The sequence below is a fragment of the Hydra vulgaris genome, chromosome 05, assembly GCF_038396675.1.
Source record: "Hydra vulgaris chromosome 05, alternate assembly HydraT2T_AEP".
NCBI classification, from domain to species: Eukaryota; Metazoa; Cnidaria; class Hydrozoa; order Anthoathecata; family Hydridae; genus Hydra; species Hydra vulgaris.
The window spans coordinates 9,871,216-9,888,671 of NC_088924.1; the positions used below are offsets into that span (position 1 = coordinate 9,871,216).

At 27.7% G+C, this 17,456-nt stretch overlaps 1 protein-coding gene across 1 annotated transcript; it reads right to left on the reverse strand.

Annotated features, from left to right (window-relative positions):
• Positions 1-4,720: 4,720 nt before the first annotated feature.
• On the reverse strand, positions 4,721-15,495 carry LOC136071842 (eukaryotic translation initiation factor 1A, Y-chromosomal-like). The gene is made up of 5 exons (XM_065797322.1): positions 15,294-15,495; positions 11,382-11,620; positions 5,413-5,494; positions 5,224-5,321; positions 4,721-4,961 (listed from the first exon to the last, which is right to left on the reverse strand). The coding sequence occupies exons 1-5, from the start codon at positions 15,307-15,309 to the stop codon at positions 4,947-4,949; spliced, it is 450 nt and encodes a 149-aa protein (XP_065653394.1). The 5' UTR covers positions 15,310-15,495; the 3' UTR covers positions 4,721-4,946.
• Positions 15,496-17,456: the final 1,961 nt, after the last annotated feature.

Genomic DNA, 17,456 nt, shown 5'->3' on the forward strand with positions numbered 1-17,456 from the left:
TGCAGCTTGTAAGGAAATAGACTTTAATAATGAACCAATAAGAAGATGTATTAAAATTGATGGTGCTTGGCAAAAAAGAGGATATATTTCATTAAATGGTTACGTGTCTGGAATCATTGCAGACAAATGTGTTGATGTAGAAGTACTTTCAAAGTTTTGTCGGGGATGTAAAATGTGGGAGAGTCGTAAAGGTTCTGTGAAATATAAAACTTGGAAACTATCTCATAGTTGTTCAATCAATTTGTTTTTATAGGTGTCTAAATAATAGAATCTTTTACGATCTAATTCTTTTTTTGATTGCTAATAGAAAAAGTATTAGATCATAATCGTAAATATTTTGATCGTTTTGTAATCATTTCACTAGTTTAATACTTAGAATATTAAATTTTCTTCCTCGCTTTCACTTTCTTCCAAATCTTTCTTTTTTCCGGATAACGATGAAAATTTGCTGACAATCGTCTAACTTTATCATTATACCATTTGTCCATAGCAGTATCAGGTTCAAATTTGTCAATCTCAGGACCTTCTTCATTTATCCGAAGTAGAGATTCTAAGAAGTCTCGTCTAAGACAACTTCTCCAGTCATTTTTTACGCGATTCATACATGAAAACGTCAAGTAAAGCTACCAAATGTATAAACAATGGTGATTTTTGGAGAGATTGAAAACGGCCATCCATACATATGGTAATATTTGCAATAATTAGCTTGTACTGGTAAAGAACATGGCTATTAACTTCGGTATATTGAGAAAGTGCAATATTTTGATAACATTGCTTTGAATCAATTGTCTCAATATCTTTAGACAGTTTTTTATAATGGGTCATAACACTTGTATCATCAAGCAAATTGCCTAGCGAATTTTCTAGAAGAATTTGCAGCTTGGCCATTGTCCATGTAAATTCTTGAACTTTTCTTACAGCTTTTACTGGATCATGAATATTGTTCTGAAAACTTAAATTCAGACGCCGAAGGGGAGATAAAACATCAAGATATATTGATAAATGAATAGGCACAGACGCATTTTTCCATTGCTTTAAAAACCCTTTAACTCTGCTCTTTTTGCTACCTGGGAGTCTGTTATAGCCAATGATTCAATATGTGTCATAAACACACCATAATTTTCTAAAGCAATTTTCATTGCTTTACACTTGTGATCAATCCACCGAGTTCCGCATGCTTTTGTTGGTTTCGGAACGCTAATACCCCAAGCTTCGGCTAATCCTTGTAGTTCTCGGTAGCGCTTTGGTGACTTTTGATACAAGTGATAAAGTTGTAAAAGTAGTTCGTCAACAGTTTTGAAGGCAGATAAATTTTCAAACGCATCTTTTAAAGCAAGATCAAGTCGATGGTTAAAACAGTGTACAACTTCCAGCCAAGGAGAACCTTCCTTTAGTAATGCGCCTAAACCAGCATAAGCTCCTAGATTAACGTTAGCTCCATCAAGATTTACACCCAATAGATGTTTATAAGAATTGGTAATACCAACTCTTGTAAAAGCGTCTGTTATACATTTTTTCAGGCCAACAGCATTAGAATTCTCTGCCGTTTCAATAGATAAGAATTCTACTTTCGGACTTCCGTCTTTTAAATAAAGAATGTAAATCAATTCCTGTTCGGATACAGTTGAATGTGTGCTTCCATCACAGATAACACAGTAAAATCTACAATTTTTTAAACATTCAGTTAATTTGTTTTTAATTACAGTGCCAATGTAATCTGTAAATATTGCAGCTGCACGGTCAGCGCCATAAGAATTTCCTAAATTTGTAACCTTATTCTACTTTTCTAATGCAATCAAACAAGGATAATCTGTGAATAAACGCTCTCGTTTTGCCAAGTAATACGCAATATTAAACTTTTTCCGTAACGAGTCAGCGTCTTTTACGGCCGTTTTACGTAAACCACGCCCAATTGGAGTATTATGAATAACATGGTTAGATAATGAAACTGAACCTAATGTTGTTTGTTGATGAATTCGCATTGCCTCTTTATGTTGCGCACTGCTTAAGTGCGATGCCAGTGAATCTTTTTTTATTGATATTGTTCCTGGTTTGATCCAGGTCATGGAAAACAATTTTGTTTGACTTATCAAATAGTTTACATAAACTGCATCTTAACCTTGTAACTTCATTTCCATTTAAATCGTATTCTAACTCGCAATTCAAAGGTTTTTCCCACTTTTTAACTGTAGATAATCTGCATCTATGGTCCTTATTTGCATCCATTTATTGCTATTAATTTAAAATTAGCAAGTGTGTTAACAAACTTTAAAGTTTTTTTTTAATAACTATTTAGAGTCTATATTGCCTTCCACTATTCTTCACAAAATAAACTTATAAAAGTATCATTAAATTTGTTCATAATGAATGAGCTAAATCGGAATAAAGCCCTTGAGAATTCGAGTTAAGAAAGTGACTTTTCAATCAATTAACTTTTATTTCTTTTTTCAATCAAAATCTTTTATTTCTTGATTCGAATAGGTGTTTAATCGTTTGTTTTTTATAAATTTTTTCTTCCTTAAATAATCGGTCTTTTTCCTGCATTTGAACATTTTTGCTAATTGATTTTCTAAATCTTTTATTTTTCTTTCTTTTATTTTATGCTCCGCTTTAAAAAAAATATTATCGTTACAGAAGTAACGATAATTTTTTATAATCACGAAAAAAAGAAAGATCGCGAAAAAACAAATTTTAAGAAAAAACTAATCGCAAAGGTGCGAAAAGTAATCGCAATTCGCGATCGCGATACGCTTAATTTGAGCCCTGTATTACATATATTATAAATTATAACATATTATTAAAAATTAGTCGTATATATTAATCTATAATATTTATATCTATATCGTTTATAGTTATTATAACGTATCGTATATAGTTATTATATATCATTAGTAATATTAAAATATAAATATATTACAAATTATATAATATTATTATAAATTAGTCGTATATATTAATCTATATTATTTATACTGTTTCAATATATATGTATATATATATATATATATATATATATATATATATATATATATATATATATATATATATATATATATATATATATATATATATATATATATATATATATATATATATATATATATATATATATATATATATGAAGACCTCAGTGGAAAAACCGGCGTTGTCACATTTAAAAAGTATTAAGAAAGTATTTGTTGATCATTAATAAATGTTTTTATTTAAAGCAAAGAAAAAAAAAATGTTTTGTTTTTGAATAAATTTTAAATAAAATAATTATAATATAAATTTTTTTAAATTGCTTAGTTTCATTTGCTTTAATAAAGACTTTTATTAATGACCAATAAATACTTTCTCAATACTTTTTAAATGTGACAACGCCGGTTTTTCCACTGAGGTCTTCATATATATATATATATATATATATATATATATATATATATATATATATATATATATATATATATATATATATATATATATATATTATATATATATATATATATATATATATATATATATATATATATATATATATATATATATATATGTATATATATATATTTATCTATACATATATATTTATATATAAATATATTTATATATACATATATATATATATATATATATTTAGTTAATATCTAATAGATATTATCTAGATATAATTAGATAATATCTAATAGATATTATCTAGATATATTTAGATAATATTTAATAGATATATATATATCATATATGTATAGATATATATCTTTTATATTGATCTATAATATTTATAATATTGTATCTATAATATTTAAGAAAATTTAAAATTGGGCAACCTTGTGTTTTATTTTTTCACAATTTAATGTTGTAATAGAGTTATGACTATATTAATGTGTAATGTGTCTATGACTATATTAATGTATATTTATTTTTGTACAATATATATTTTTCTAAAGATTAGTTGTGAACTGAAAGTTGTTTTATTTGTATATTGTTTAATGATAACAGATAGATTATTGCCTAAAGTCGTTGCGTAAAATTTTTACGCAGTTACGATGGTAAAAAAAACCTAAAACAAAAGAACGCATTTTTTTGTCTAAAAAAATGTCAAATTAGGTAGTATAAAAATGGAAAAAGCGAGGGCATTCTATCAATGTTATGGTTGTTTTAACACTTTGCACCTTTAAGGCTCCTTGTTTCCAACATGGAGCCTTAAAACGTTCAACAGCTTTTAAAAATTTGACACTTCAAAAATCAAAAAAATTGCAATTTTTTTACTAACCAGAAATCCATTTGTTTAAAAAAATTGGAATTCGCATTACTTAACGCAGAGCAAATAATGCGTTTCAAACATTTCACATAAGCTTGTAAGAAATCAGATAATAAAAAAATTATAAAAAATTTTTAGGTTCATACATTTGATGTTAAATAAACACAATTTGCTTGTCCGATTACAATCGCGTTAAGATTTTATGCTATGGGTTTTTTGGGTCTAAAACTGGAACAGCGCTCTTTTTGAATTCAGAATTTCGCGCGCTCGCGTGTTGAGCTGTGTAAGTAGGCCGGGGTCAGCCTACATACACAGTCTAAAAAATACTATAGGATTACATTTAGAGCCAGGGGTACCTAAATAAGAAAAAAATATTTTTAACATTTCGCGGTTTTAATTTAAATTTTTCTTTTATGTTAAAACTACACCCCAAATTATTTTCCAAATTAACAAATCAGTAATGATTATGAATATAAGAAAATATAGTTTTAAACAAGATTTTTTTTAAATGCTGCAAAAAAGAATGTACTACGTCAGCAAAATTAAAAAAAAAATTCCAGGCATAAAAACAATTTAAGTAAGTTCAATTTATTTCTTGTGAAACATTGAAAATGGATGGGAAACGATCAGCTCCGATTATCTCACACGATATCTCCACGTTGACCGATGAATAAGGAATCCATGATGATATTGAACATTGTAAAAACAATTATATGTTATCAATCTAAAGTAATAAAAGGACGTATTTAAATAGAATCTTAAAGCTTAAAAAGTAACTTTGAAATGTGCATGCTCAGATACACATTAAGTTTATTTGGACACAAAATATATATAGATATAGATATTCTAAATAACTTTTAAAACAAAAAAATAAATAACTGCATCAACTTGTTAGTTGAATTTAACAGAATACTAGATACCAAAAATTTACAAAATACCAAGATAAGAATAAATAAGAACCATTATATATAAATAAATGAACTTACATCATCTGGTTCTTCATCATCTTCATCACTTCCATCTTGGAATTCAAATTCGATATCTCCATTTGCATCTTCATTAGAAACCATTGTTTCAATCTTAACTGAAAAATAAAATTATGTAGATTTAACATATATCATAAAGATTAAACTTTAAAATAAAAAATAAAAACTTTATTTAAACTTAATAAATACCTGAGTCAGGTAATTCTCCATAAGACTTTAGGTTTCTGGCCTCGTCTGGAGTATATTTTAAAATTACATCTGCTTTTGTGTCCTAAATAAATAAACATTTAATAAAGTTTGTTACTGCAAAACTGGAAGACTATTTTATACTTCTGTCTAATTTATTTTTTGATAAGTTTTGATAATTTTCAGAGATTATCCTGGTCAAATTTTAAAAATCCAGAAAATTTTTTCAAGAAATATCCGGAAAATTCCGGAAATAAAAAAGCATTTTTGTAACTAAGAATATCTCATGTGTTTGAGAAATAATGCATTATTTGTACGCACTAAGTGTTATACTATTTAATGTGTTATTATAAATCAATTATTTAATATAACACATAGTATTAACATTATTATGCATGTAAAAAATGTTTAAATATTTTAATTTTTCAAATTAGAAAAATAGCGTTGGAACCCAACACGTATTCCGTGTGTAGGCTAAGAAAAGCTTGGACTGGGACCATGTGGGTGCATAAACTTAATTTTATCACCTTTTTAGTCTTTTTTTGTTATAATTCCTAAACCATAAGTTATCATACTTGCAAGCTATGTAATACATATAACTATGAATAACCTGCTGCACAACCAGCTCATTTGGTATCTGCACAAGGTAAATTTTCAACACCAATTTGTTGACTCGCCATTTAAAAGAAATTGTTAAAATTATTAAATGGTATAGAATGGTGAAAGCAACTTGTTCTTGGCAAAGTTTTGTGCTACCAGTTCCATCACAAGCAGCTCAGGGATCGTCCATAAATTATGCAATGCTAAATTTATTTAAAAAACAGAAGTAGGAGATCTTAGCTCTTTTACGCAGCGATTTTTATTAAACTTAATGCGCTAATTTAATTTTTCATTTACCTTAAGGTTCTGCGAGGGGAAAACCTTTGATTTTATATGTTTTGTTATTAGTGAAACACACCTGTCCAAAATTGGCAGAAACTACTTTGAAGCCCTCAAGAAAAACCCTTTGGAGGGATGATTTTGGTATTATTCCTGATCACAAAAATGTAAAATTTGAAATCATCTGTAACCGTCCGTGGAAGAAAATTTGATTTGAAGAATTTCTCTGTTTTAAGATAATTTAAAACAATGGTTTAATATCTCATTTGCATTTTTGCAGCATTTTAGGATAAAATAGTAATCAAATACTTAAATAAATACTCAAATAACAATTTTTTTTGCAATAATTTTAGCTTTCCTGGAATTTAAAATATTTAAAAGTCAACAAAATTTTTTTGGGAAATAGCAAATTCTCTGATACTTTACCTTTAGAATTAGACCTTTATTGAGCAAAATTTTGTTAAAAGTCTCAGAAAAATGCCAGACTCAAAGAAAACTCATGAAGACTGTAGAAAAACAGTTTGTATCTTTTGCTTGAGAAAATGTACAAGAGAGTTGAACAATCAATTGATCAATACAATTGAAACTGTGCTCCAAATGAAACTTGACATATCAGACTCTAGAGTTCCAAAAGGGATTTGTGACACATGCAGGGTTGCTCTTGGAAAGAAGAAAAATGGTGAGAATGTTTCACTTCCTCTTATGTTTCAATTTGAAACTATAAAAGTCAGACCTTCAACTGGGGAACAGGACTGTGACTGCCTGATTTGTCAAATAGGACATTTGAAGTCTTATGAAAAACACCCACTGGAGACTTCCTCTGAACATTCACAGTCTTCTTCAAACCAAAAAAGATGTTCAGAGTGCTTGTCAATTCTTGGAAAAGGAATATCACATAACTGCTCTGACTTCTCATTTCGTGAAAACATGAGAAAAAAGAGATATGTTTGTTAGTTATCTCTTATAATAAAATAAAAGATTAGTTAGTGTTTAATGTACCCTTAAATTTGAGATAGGACAATGTTTGAATAAGTACAAAATTTATTTTGTTGCATGATAAAGTACACCAAACTTAACCTACAGCTGAATTTAGTTGAATCAAACATATCAAATAATTATCCAGGTTTAGTGTAGTGTCAAATCAGTAAATGCATACTTTCTTACACATTTAGACTAGCACCTAGCCAAAGATCAAAATTTGTTAATTAGATAGTCAAATGTTTTTACTACTTATGCTTGTTTATCCATCATAATATCATTATACTTTAAGTGTCTATTTTACTTCTAGCAAACAAATACAACTATATATAAATGCTTTCAACTTTATTTTAGGACCATTAAGTGCCAAAAAACTTTTTGGAGACACCCCACTACTGACAGCAGAAGATCTAGTGAATGTCCAAGTCAACACTGGTTTGTCCGATTTGTTCCTCAATAAATAAATTGGTGTCTACCATAAACCAAGTCACCAAAAGTCACGTTGTGGAACCAAACTTTAAAACAAAGTTTATTGAGATTGGAAAAAAGCTGTCTGCTCATTTCACTCAAACTGACATTGAAGTCTGCAATGATAAATCACAGAGAAGGAAGCAATTAGTTGTACACTGCAAAAACCTAGGAGAACTTCTGAATGATGTCCTGCTTCAAAAACAAGTCTATACACAGCACATTGTGAAGCTTGGTCTAGATGGTGGTGGTGGCTTCTTTAAGGTCAGTCTGGGCATTCAAGAGATGGAGCAAGTGTTAGAGTCTAGGTCTCCACCTTGCAAGAAAACCTTGACAAGTAGCTAAAGAAAGTGGAGTGAAGCGTCAACTTCTTGTTGCTGTAGCAGAAGAAGTTCCAGAAAACTACAACAATGTAAGAAAAATTTTGAATCTTATTCATCCTGAGGGTGCCCATTTCCTCATCTCATGTAATTTGAAGTTAGCCAATATTATCTGTGGTTTGCAGTCCCATTCAAGCTCTCACCCATGCACTTGGTGTAAAGTTGACTCAAAGGATTTGTCTCCATGTGGAAGTTGAACATTTGGTTCATTGAGAAAATGCTTCAAAGCATTCCAGGACAATGGTCAGGACTACAAAAGAGCCAAAGATTTTAAGAATGTTGTCCATGAGCCTCTTTTAAGCTTGCCTGATAATGTCCTAGTCTTGGACTTCATTCCACCAATGGAACTCTATCTCTTACTTGGAGTAGTCAACCATCTGCTCAGAGCATTGAAGAAAGAGTGGTTGAAAGCTGATGAGTGGCCCAAGGCTCTTCACATCAAGCCTCAGCCTTTCCATGGTGGTCAGTTTGCAGGAAATGAGTGTAGAAAACTCCTCAAAAATGTAGATATCCTTCAAAGACTTGCAGAAGAAGACTGTGCGTTCAACATTTTTGGCATTGTTGATGCGCTGAGAAAATTTGATGCAGTGGTGTCTGCCTGCTTTGGAATGACCTTGGAACCTGACTATTATGAAAAACTATCATCATTCCAAGCCTCCTATCTGGCTCTTGACAGAGTAAGTGTTACTCCAAAAGTCCATGCAGTGTTTTACCACATCAAACACTTCATAGAAAAGAATCAAGACTCCCTTGGAAAATATAATGAGCAGGCCACTGAAGCTCTTCACCACAGCTTCAAGTCTCATTGGAGCAGATACAAGAGGCCAGTAGACCATCCAGAATATGGAAAGTGGCTGCAAACTTGCCTCGTGGACTACAACAGCAAGAATATCTAAATTGGGAGTAAAAACTATTTTTTTATTCTGCCAGTAAACTAAGATTTTTTTTTTTTAGGAACACACAGAATACTTCTTTTTATTCCTACCAATATTATGGACATGATTGTGGTTTCATGTGTGGTTAAGAATGCTTTGCAATGTAGAATTTAAAAACTAATATTTACTAAAGAATACATCACTTTATGAAAATGTCACAAAGTTTTTTAGCTCTTTACCTTATGTTTTAATCTAGTTATGTACACATATGATAATATTTATGTTTAAATATAAACTTTCAAATTTGAATACTCTAGAAAATCAAAATAAACAGAATGCTCTCATTTTCTCTCTATTGTGTAGGATGTAATTTTCAAATCAAATTTTCTTCCAAGGACGGTTACAGATGATTTCAAATTTTACATTTTTGTGATCAGGAATATTACAAAAATCATCCCTCAAAAGGGTTTTTCTGGAGGGCTTCAAAGTAGTTTCTACCAATTTTGGAAAGGTGTGGAAATTAAGCATTGCATAATTTATGGACGATCCCTAACCATGGTGTAACAATGTTGTAACAACAAAACATGTAGCAACAACAAAAAAACAAAAACATTTAGCATCAATATCAAAGTCTTCTTTGGGATGGTAAAGATAAACAAAGTTTTTATAGTTTAATATTGAAATAAATTTGATCGCGAAAGATTTAATAAAATTAATGTTTTTCAGAGATAACATTCACATTAATTTATGAAAAATTACTGAGACACTTTATTTGTATGTATGTGTCATACTATATGACTTCCTCTTATACATGATTGAAACATAATTAAATTTAATTTAATTTAGCAATCTTTTATTAATCATATAACATTCATTAATTATTAGTGTAAATATATAATAGCAAAATTTGTATTGACATAACAAAGTCAGGAACATATTATTAAATTTCATAAATTTGTCATGCTTGTAAAACTATAGCTAAAAGGAACAAAACTTTAAAAATAACCCATCGCAAAGAGCAAATTAAGTGATTGTGAATTGCAATATCTAAAAATGCTTTTTGTCTTTAAATTTTTAGTTTTTAAAAAACTGTAAACACTGTATTTCCTAAAAATAATTAAATATTCTATTTTTAGTTAAAAACAAGTAAAATATTTGACATTTTATTTATTCATTTGAGTTTGTTTGTTTTTCAGACAAAGTACACTAAGAAAGCCATTGTTATGTTAAAAAATTAAAATGCAAAACCCATGTTTGATTTTTTCAAAAAACTCATTAAAATTGACAAACTCAGATTGTTAAAAAATCACCACTTATTTACACAATTACCTCTTACAAAGAAATAATATACAAAATAATAGAAGTATTGCTTTTGTTGGGATTGCATTTTTTACAAACCAATTAAAAACAAAAGAAACCTTTAATATAAATAACTCAAAAGCTTTAATGCATTTCCTTACACTTGGTAAGAAATAAATGAAAAAATTAAGATTGAAGGAAGAAAAAAACTCCACTTTACAATTACTCATGCTTTGGATGGAAAAGATGTTTTTGTTCAATACAAAGAACTTGTAAGAATGATAACTGATTTTGTTTTGAATACAATTAAAAGTTCTAGTAGAAAACGAAGAGTATCAGAACATTCACACATCTAATGAACTATTTTAAATATATGTATGTGATTGTTGACGGTATGAGATTATATATAAAAATTGTAAACAATTTCTAGATATATTTTATCAGTTACCAGTAAGATGTTTAAAAACATAATTTTTTTTTATAAAACTTAGTTTATAGGAATTTAAGATGATTAAGAAACAATAAGAAACAAAAAATTTTAATTCTATTCATGAAAAAATTTTTTAAATAAAAACACTTTTCCTTTTGTTTTTTAATTGAAAAAAATTTATTTGTCTGTTTTTTTTTTAATTATTGTAAAAAAGTTTTTTATAATTAATTTAATCTAAATCAACACTGCATAAACAAATCAAAAAATAATTTAAATATTCCAATGGATAAAAGTTTTTGCTTAACGTAAATTGCTGAAGATGTAGGTGAAATCACCAATAGGGGAGGGGTATTTTCATAAACGGTACTGCCCAAACTATCGCTGGGTAGTACACTGCAATATGTCATAAAAGGATGCATTAAATTATGTTGAAGTCTGAGTTAAGTTTAGAAAAACTTCTTTTATATGGGAAATTTAAGTTTCAACAAACTTTTATTTATAAAAGCTGATTTAAAAAACAAACAACAAAAAAAAACAATATGAAAAAATGTATTCGACGTTTTTAAATGTGCATATAATATCATAAAATTTAATATTATTTATAATTGTATCACAATTAATAGATAGTTTAAAGTTTTAAGAAAATGAAAAAAAAAAACCTACTTGGTAGTCTCTGAGACCAAGTAATATAATATCACCAGCATTAATCCAAACTTTTTTTCTGAGCTTTCCTCTAATATGACATAAACGTTTAGTTCCATCAAAGCATAGTGCATCAAGTCTACCATTTCCAAGCATTTTTATGACTTGAGCATACTCTTGTCCTTCTTCTTTAAAAACCAACTCACGCTTTTCTGTTTCATTTTCATTCTTACCTCTCCTTCTGTTTTTACCTCCTTTTCCTGTGTAACAAATAAAAAAAATAAATTAAATATAAAAAAATAAAAAAATTATAACAGGCCTTCCCAGGAGAGGCGTGCGGTCGGTCGCTTTGAGTGACCACGCATATATATATATTTTTTGAGAGTTTGGCCACGGTTTTTTAGCATATATTAATGACGCATTTTTAAAAAGGCGCTGAAAAAACCTAACTTAATTGTCGTATTATTTTATTATTTTTATTCATAATTTATTCCTATTATTAATATAAAAATATGAACATAAAAATGAAATATATATATTTATACTTATTTAAAAAAAATTTTTTTTTCTTATTACAATTTTTTTTTTTTATGTCTAGTAAACATTAAAAAAAAAATTTATTTATTTATATTTATTTATATTATAATTATTTATAATATATTTTTAGGTGTTGATTTTTTCAGCAACGATATTTGAGACAAGTCGAAAAAATAAACAGAAAATGTGACCGAAAACTTTTTTAATCAATTTTGAAAAATATGCTCTGCCGACGCGGGATGCGAACCCGGGTCTCCGCGGCGCTTTGTAATGTCTTAACCGAATGAGCTAAACATTCATATACTTATCAAGAACCTTGTAGATAATAATTCTTCTAGAACTTAGAAGTTATTTTTTGTAAAAAGACATACTTATGCGAAAAAATTTAAAATTAAAAAAAAAAAAATGTAAAATAAAAAAATAAAAATTTGTTATAAGAAAAAAAAATTCAAAAAAAATATATATATATATATATATTATTTTTATGTTATTATTTCCTTATTAATGAAAAGAATAAATTATTAAAAAAATTACAAAATAATACAACGAATTTAATTTGATTTTTTCAGCGTCTTTTTAAAAATGCGTTATTTTTAATATATGCTAAAAAAGCGTGGCCGAGTTATCCAAAAAAAAATATATATCCGTGTTCACTCAAGGCGTGCGACCGCACGCCTCTCCTGGGAAGGCCTGTTATAAGGAAAATAAAAATCACTAACATTTAAAATAAAATTTAAAACTAATTTTTTTAATTTTGTTAGACAAGTTTTGTTAATGCTTATGTTAATTGAAAACTCATAGACTTTCTTAATTTAAAAAAAAAAACAAGACTATTTGGATAATAGTTGGAAAAACCAAAAGAACCTCTAGAGTTTATAAAAATGGGAATGCCAGATTCTATTTTCCAGCAGGCAAGAAATAAAGATTTGGTCAAGTTCTTGTTAAATAAAGAAATCACTGAAGAGCATTTTGGAGAACCTTTCCACAAGACTGCAACAGGAAAACTGTTCATACCACAAAGTTTAAAAGAGATCAAAAGAGCAAATAGAATGTGTTAAATAAATTAGCATAATTTTTTGCAGTCATGACATGGTCAATAATGAGCTTTAGCATTAAACAATAGATTTTTGAAAGAATTTTGAAAAAGTTATTTGTTGGTGAGTTGCTTTAATGAAAAAAAAAGAAGAAAAGAAATAATGATTATAAATAGCAGTTGTATAAAAAAAAAAATTATTGAGTGAGACTTGACTTGAAGCCAACAAAAAGGAAAAAAGTTTCCATGCCTGTCTAAATCCAAGAGATAAAAGTGAGCTGGGTTGTCTGGAGTCATTAATTTACCTATCTGCGTAAGAGACAGAAAAAAATAAAAGTTTTGAATCTTAGTTCAAAAGCAAAGTTACTGGAACTAAAGTTACTATTTGGTATGATAATTTTGTGACCTTTGGTATGATAAAGTGACCAAAAATTAATTAAAAATAAAATGCTAATATTGTACCTAGAGGGTGCAGTATTAGCATTTCATTGTTTCAAATTGGAGTAAACAATTTAAAAAAATTTTTGTCACAAAGAAAAAAATAATAATAAAAGAATTATGAACTTTTTTTTTTGTAGATGTATAAAGAAATGGCTCATTAAAAACCAGCAAATACAAACAATCTTAAAAGTTGCAAACACCCTCCATGTAAAATTTTGATACTATTTTTATTTATCACAAGAAAATTTAACACTGTTATAGTGGTTCTTGAATACAAGACCTTATGATATTCTATGTTATTTTGTTTCTTATTATTTAATCTAATTTATTGTATCCTTTACACTTTATATTTTACAACAAAACATGGTTTTAAAATATTATAAAGAATAAATAATAATAATTAAAAAATGGCACATTATTGGCTCTATTAGCTTAAAGCTTTCTTATCTATAATATAAAAGAAAGATAGAGAATTGTTATCATTGCTTATGATATTGAAATTATGTTTCAACTTAGTAATATAGTAGAGTCCTTAAGTTTTTGTATTAGGTAAACTACCTTTTATAATTCATATAAATGAGATTTAACCTAGAACCCTAAAAAAACATATTAATGTTTATGCAGATAACACAAAGGCATATCAACTAATTCTTTTGATGAGTTACATGATAATCAATTACAAAGTAATTTTAACTGTGTGTATGCATAGACACTTTATTGATAAAACCAATTAATCAATCAAAACAATGGTTGAGTTATACAATATGGCTATAAAAATAAGAGAATTTATATAAAGTAAACTTGACAAAGCAAATGCAAACAATCCTATAAGTTGCAAACAGAAGTATACTTTTTCTTTATAAAGTTTAATTTTTTAAATTAAAAAGATGAGTATATCTTTAACTTAAAAAAGAATAATAGAAACTATTTTTTTTTAGTTAACAGTCTATGTAAGGAAAAATAAAATTAATTATTAAAAACTTCTTTTATGTACAAATGCTTAATTTATAACTTTAATTAATTATATAAATTTTCGGCAAGGTTATATAATTTTAAAGATCATAAACACCCTCTAAAACATAATCTAAATAAAAAAGTCATATATTTGTTTCATATTATAGGTAAAAATGTTAAATAATGTCTTGAACCTGTTTCAATAGTTTAACAATTGTGACCTGCCATAATAATGAGCTTAATATAAAAAGATTCAATCAAAATAAGATAAAAATGGGAAAACGTGCAACTTTTAAAATTTGGCCATTAATGATTTATAAAGAATCAGATGATAATTATTTTCAGCACTACAATTTAGAGACAAAACAGAAAAATTAGTTTCACAAAAAGCAAGATCTCTGACGGAGGTGCACTTGATTCCCGGTGTTAGGGGAGGGCAACATATCCTAGTTGATTTCAATTAAAAAACAGCTAAAATTAATCATCTTTTTATTCACACGTGAATCAAGTACACCTCCACCAGATCTCTCACAAAGTACAAGTAGATCAGCTGAATAACACACCTTGAGAAATTTTGGTTACTTATATTTTATCATTATATTAAAACAGTCTAAAACGAACAGATCTAACAGAGTAGAGCTATTTTTATACTAAAAATACTATTTTAAATATTTGGGATAGATATTACCACAAAATTGTTATTATGAAATTATGGTTCTTAAGTAGACCTTATACTAAAAATTAATATAAATTAAGTAATTGTATCAGTAACACAAATTCTAAATAAAAACATTTTCGTTTTCTAAAATAGGAACACGCTGAAACATATCCTAAGAGTTGTCTATAAATAATTACTGATTTCTTGTAAAAATGTATCTGTTTTTTGCATTGCTAGTTCATATATAAAATCTTTATACATTATTACTTAAACTATAATACTTTTTAAAAAAATTTCAAAATAGACTTACCCTTATTTTTAGGCATGTTTAGCAAGCAATAGATATAATTATAAAATATTGTCAGTAACTTTGTTTGTTATACAAAACCAGATAGAATTGGTTTTTCGCTTCAGTCACGACGTCGTTTAAACACAAATGTCTCGATATTTCCAATATATTTTTTGACGGATAATAATCGAGTGACATATGCGGTTGAGAAATTTTATATAAATAAGCGAGAGAAAACGCTTACAAAAAAAATGTTTAAGAAATGTATGACAAGTTAGCAATGCAAAAGAAAAATGTAACTTACACGTAACCTATAAATAACCGTAACTTATAAAACCATAAAAAAAAATTATTTTCATCAATTTTCATAGAAATTTTCTTAAACATGAATAAATGATTGTTGATAAGGCTTTAAAAGGATTTTAAGCTTTATCAACAATCTTTTTAAACAAATTTAAAAAGTATTTTCTAAGTATATTAATTCACAACAATACAAAAAAAAAAAACTCTGAAAAACGAAAAAATGAAACAGAATAGAAAGGATTGCTGATCATCTTAAAAGCATTCTCAAAGCATTCAGAGTAGGCGAATTTACCAAATATAAGAATGGCGACAAGAATGTTTCTAGAAATTATAGGTCCTTGTGGTTAACTTGTATTACTTTATACTTCAAGGCATAAAATAATTCTATTTTTGCGCTCTCGCTCCACAATGGCTTGAAATAATCAAAAAGTGGCACTAATTTCAGATTTGCAAAAATCCGATATAAAAAGTTCTGACTTTGCAAGATTGTTGCAAATTGATCATATTTTCATATTTTGAAAGGTTTTTTAGACCACTTGGCGCTTACCCGCAGATGCTCAAAGTTGTCATTTATTAAAGAACAATTTTTTAGTGAAAAAGCAATAGTTTTGAACTTTTATTTTATTTCTTAAACCACACATGTGAACTTCCATATATTATATATATATCGGAAGAATATTAAGCAGGCTTTCAGAGTTTAATGGAAAATGTTTAATAAAATTACATTTCATACCGTATAAATTCAGAGAAAGATAACTTTTAAGACTAGGAAATAATAGCATACTTGAATGTGACTTTTATTAAATTCTGTGTTACTGTAAGAATCTGAATACGTATGGATAAACTTCGACCCTTTTTATTTTAAACCAATGTATAGGTTTTGATGACGCCCGGACCCGCCCAAGAACAACTATTTTCAAATTTTTTTTAATTTTTTTTTTCACGTTGAATTTGACAGCTATTTTCAATCAAATTCAATAATATTGTCGACAATATTATTGAATTTGATTGAAAATGGCTGTTTTTATGATCATAAAAAGATATATTTGTAATAACTGAAAGGTTTACAATTAATAAAACATCAAAATACTTCTTTTAAATTAATGTAACCTCAAAATCTCTGCAAGTTGAAAGAATTAACAAAAAACCTTTTTGCTGATTTAAAATTGTGTAAATAAATAACAGGGCCGACGACACGGGTTTCGAAGTAGGGGGAGGGGTTTGGCACAATTGTCAATTTACAAAAAAAGTTTTTTATATCTAGAAATTTAAAAAAAAAAGAAGTTTTTCAGAAAAAAAGTGGGAGGACCAGTGTCCTCTCTCTTTCCTCCTCCCCGGAGTCATCGGCTCTAAATAATAAAGTACAAACCGTCTTAAATGAAATTAAAGAATCAAGATGTTCTTTCTTTGCGACTGGTGATATTATTAAAATCTCGGAATGTGTAAAGATTTCGGAGAAGAAGAATGTTACGAAAGTTAAAGGTGCTCAAGAAAAAGAGTTAGAAAAAAAATTATTAACATTACAAACCACGTACAAACAAAAAATGAAGGATATTCAATACTCCAAGTATTTCACTTCATAGAAAGTCAATTTACTCGTTAGAAAATGAATTTAATTTTGAATTTAAAGAACTTATTTGAAAACTCTTAAACATATCAGAAAGGCTATATTTAAAGAGGCATACATTGCCTTTCAAATACGCATACATTGCCTTTCAAATACGCATACATTGCCTTTCAAATACGCATACATTACCTTTCAAATAGGCATACATTGCCTTTCAAATAGGCATACATTGCCTTTCAAATACGCATACATTGCCTTTCAAATACGCATACATTGCCTTTCAAATAGGCATACATTGCCTTTCAAATAGGCAT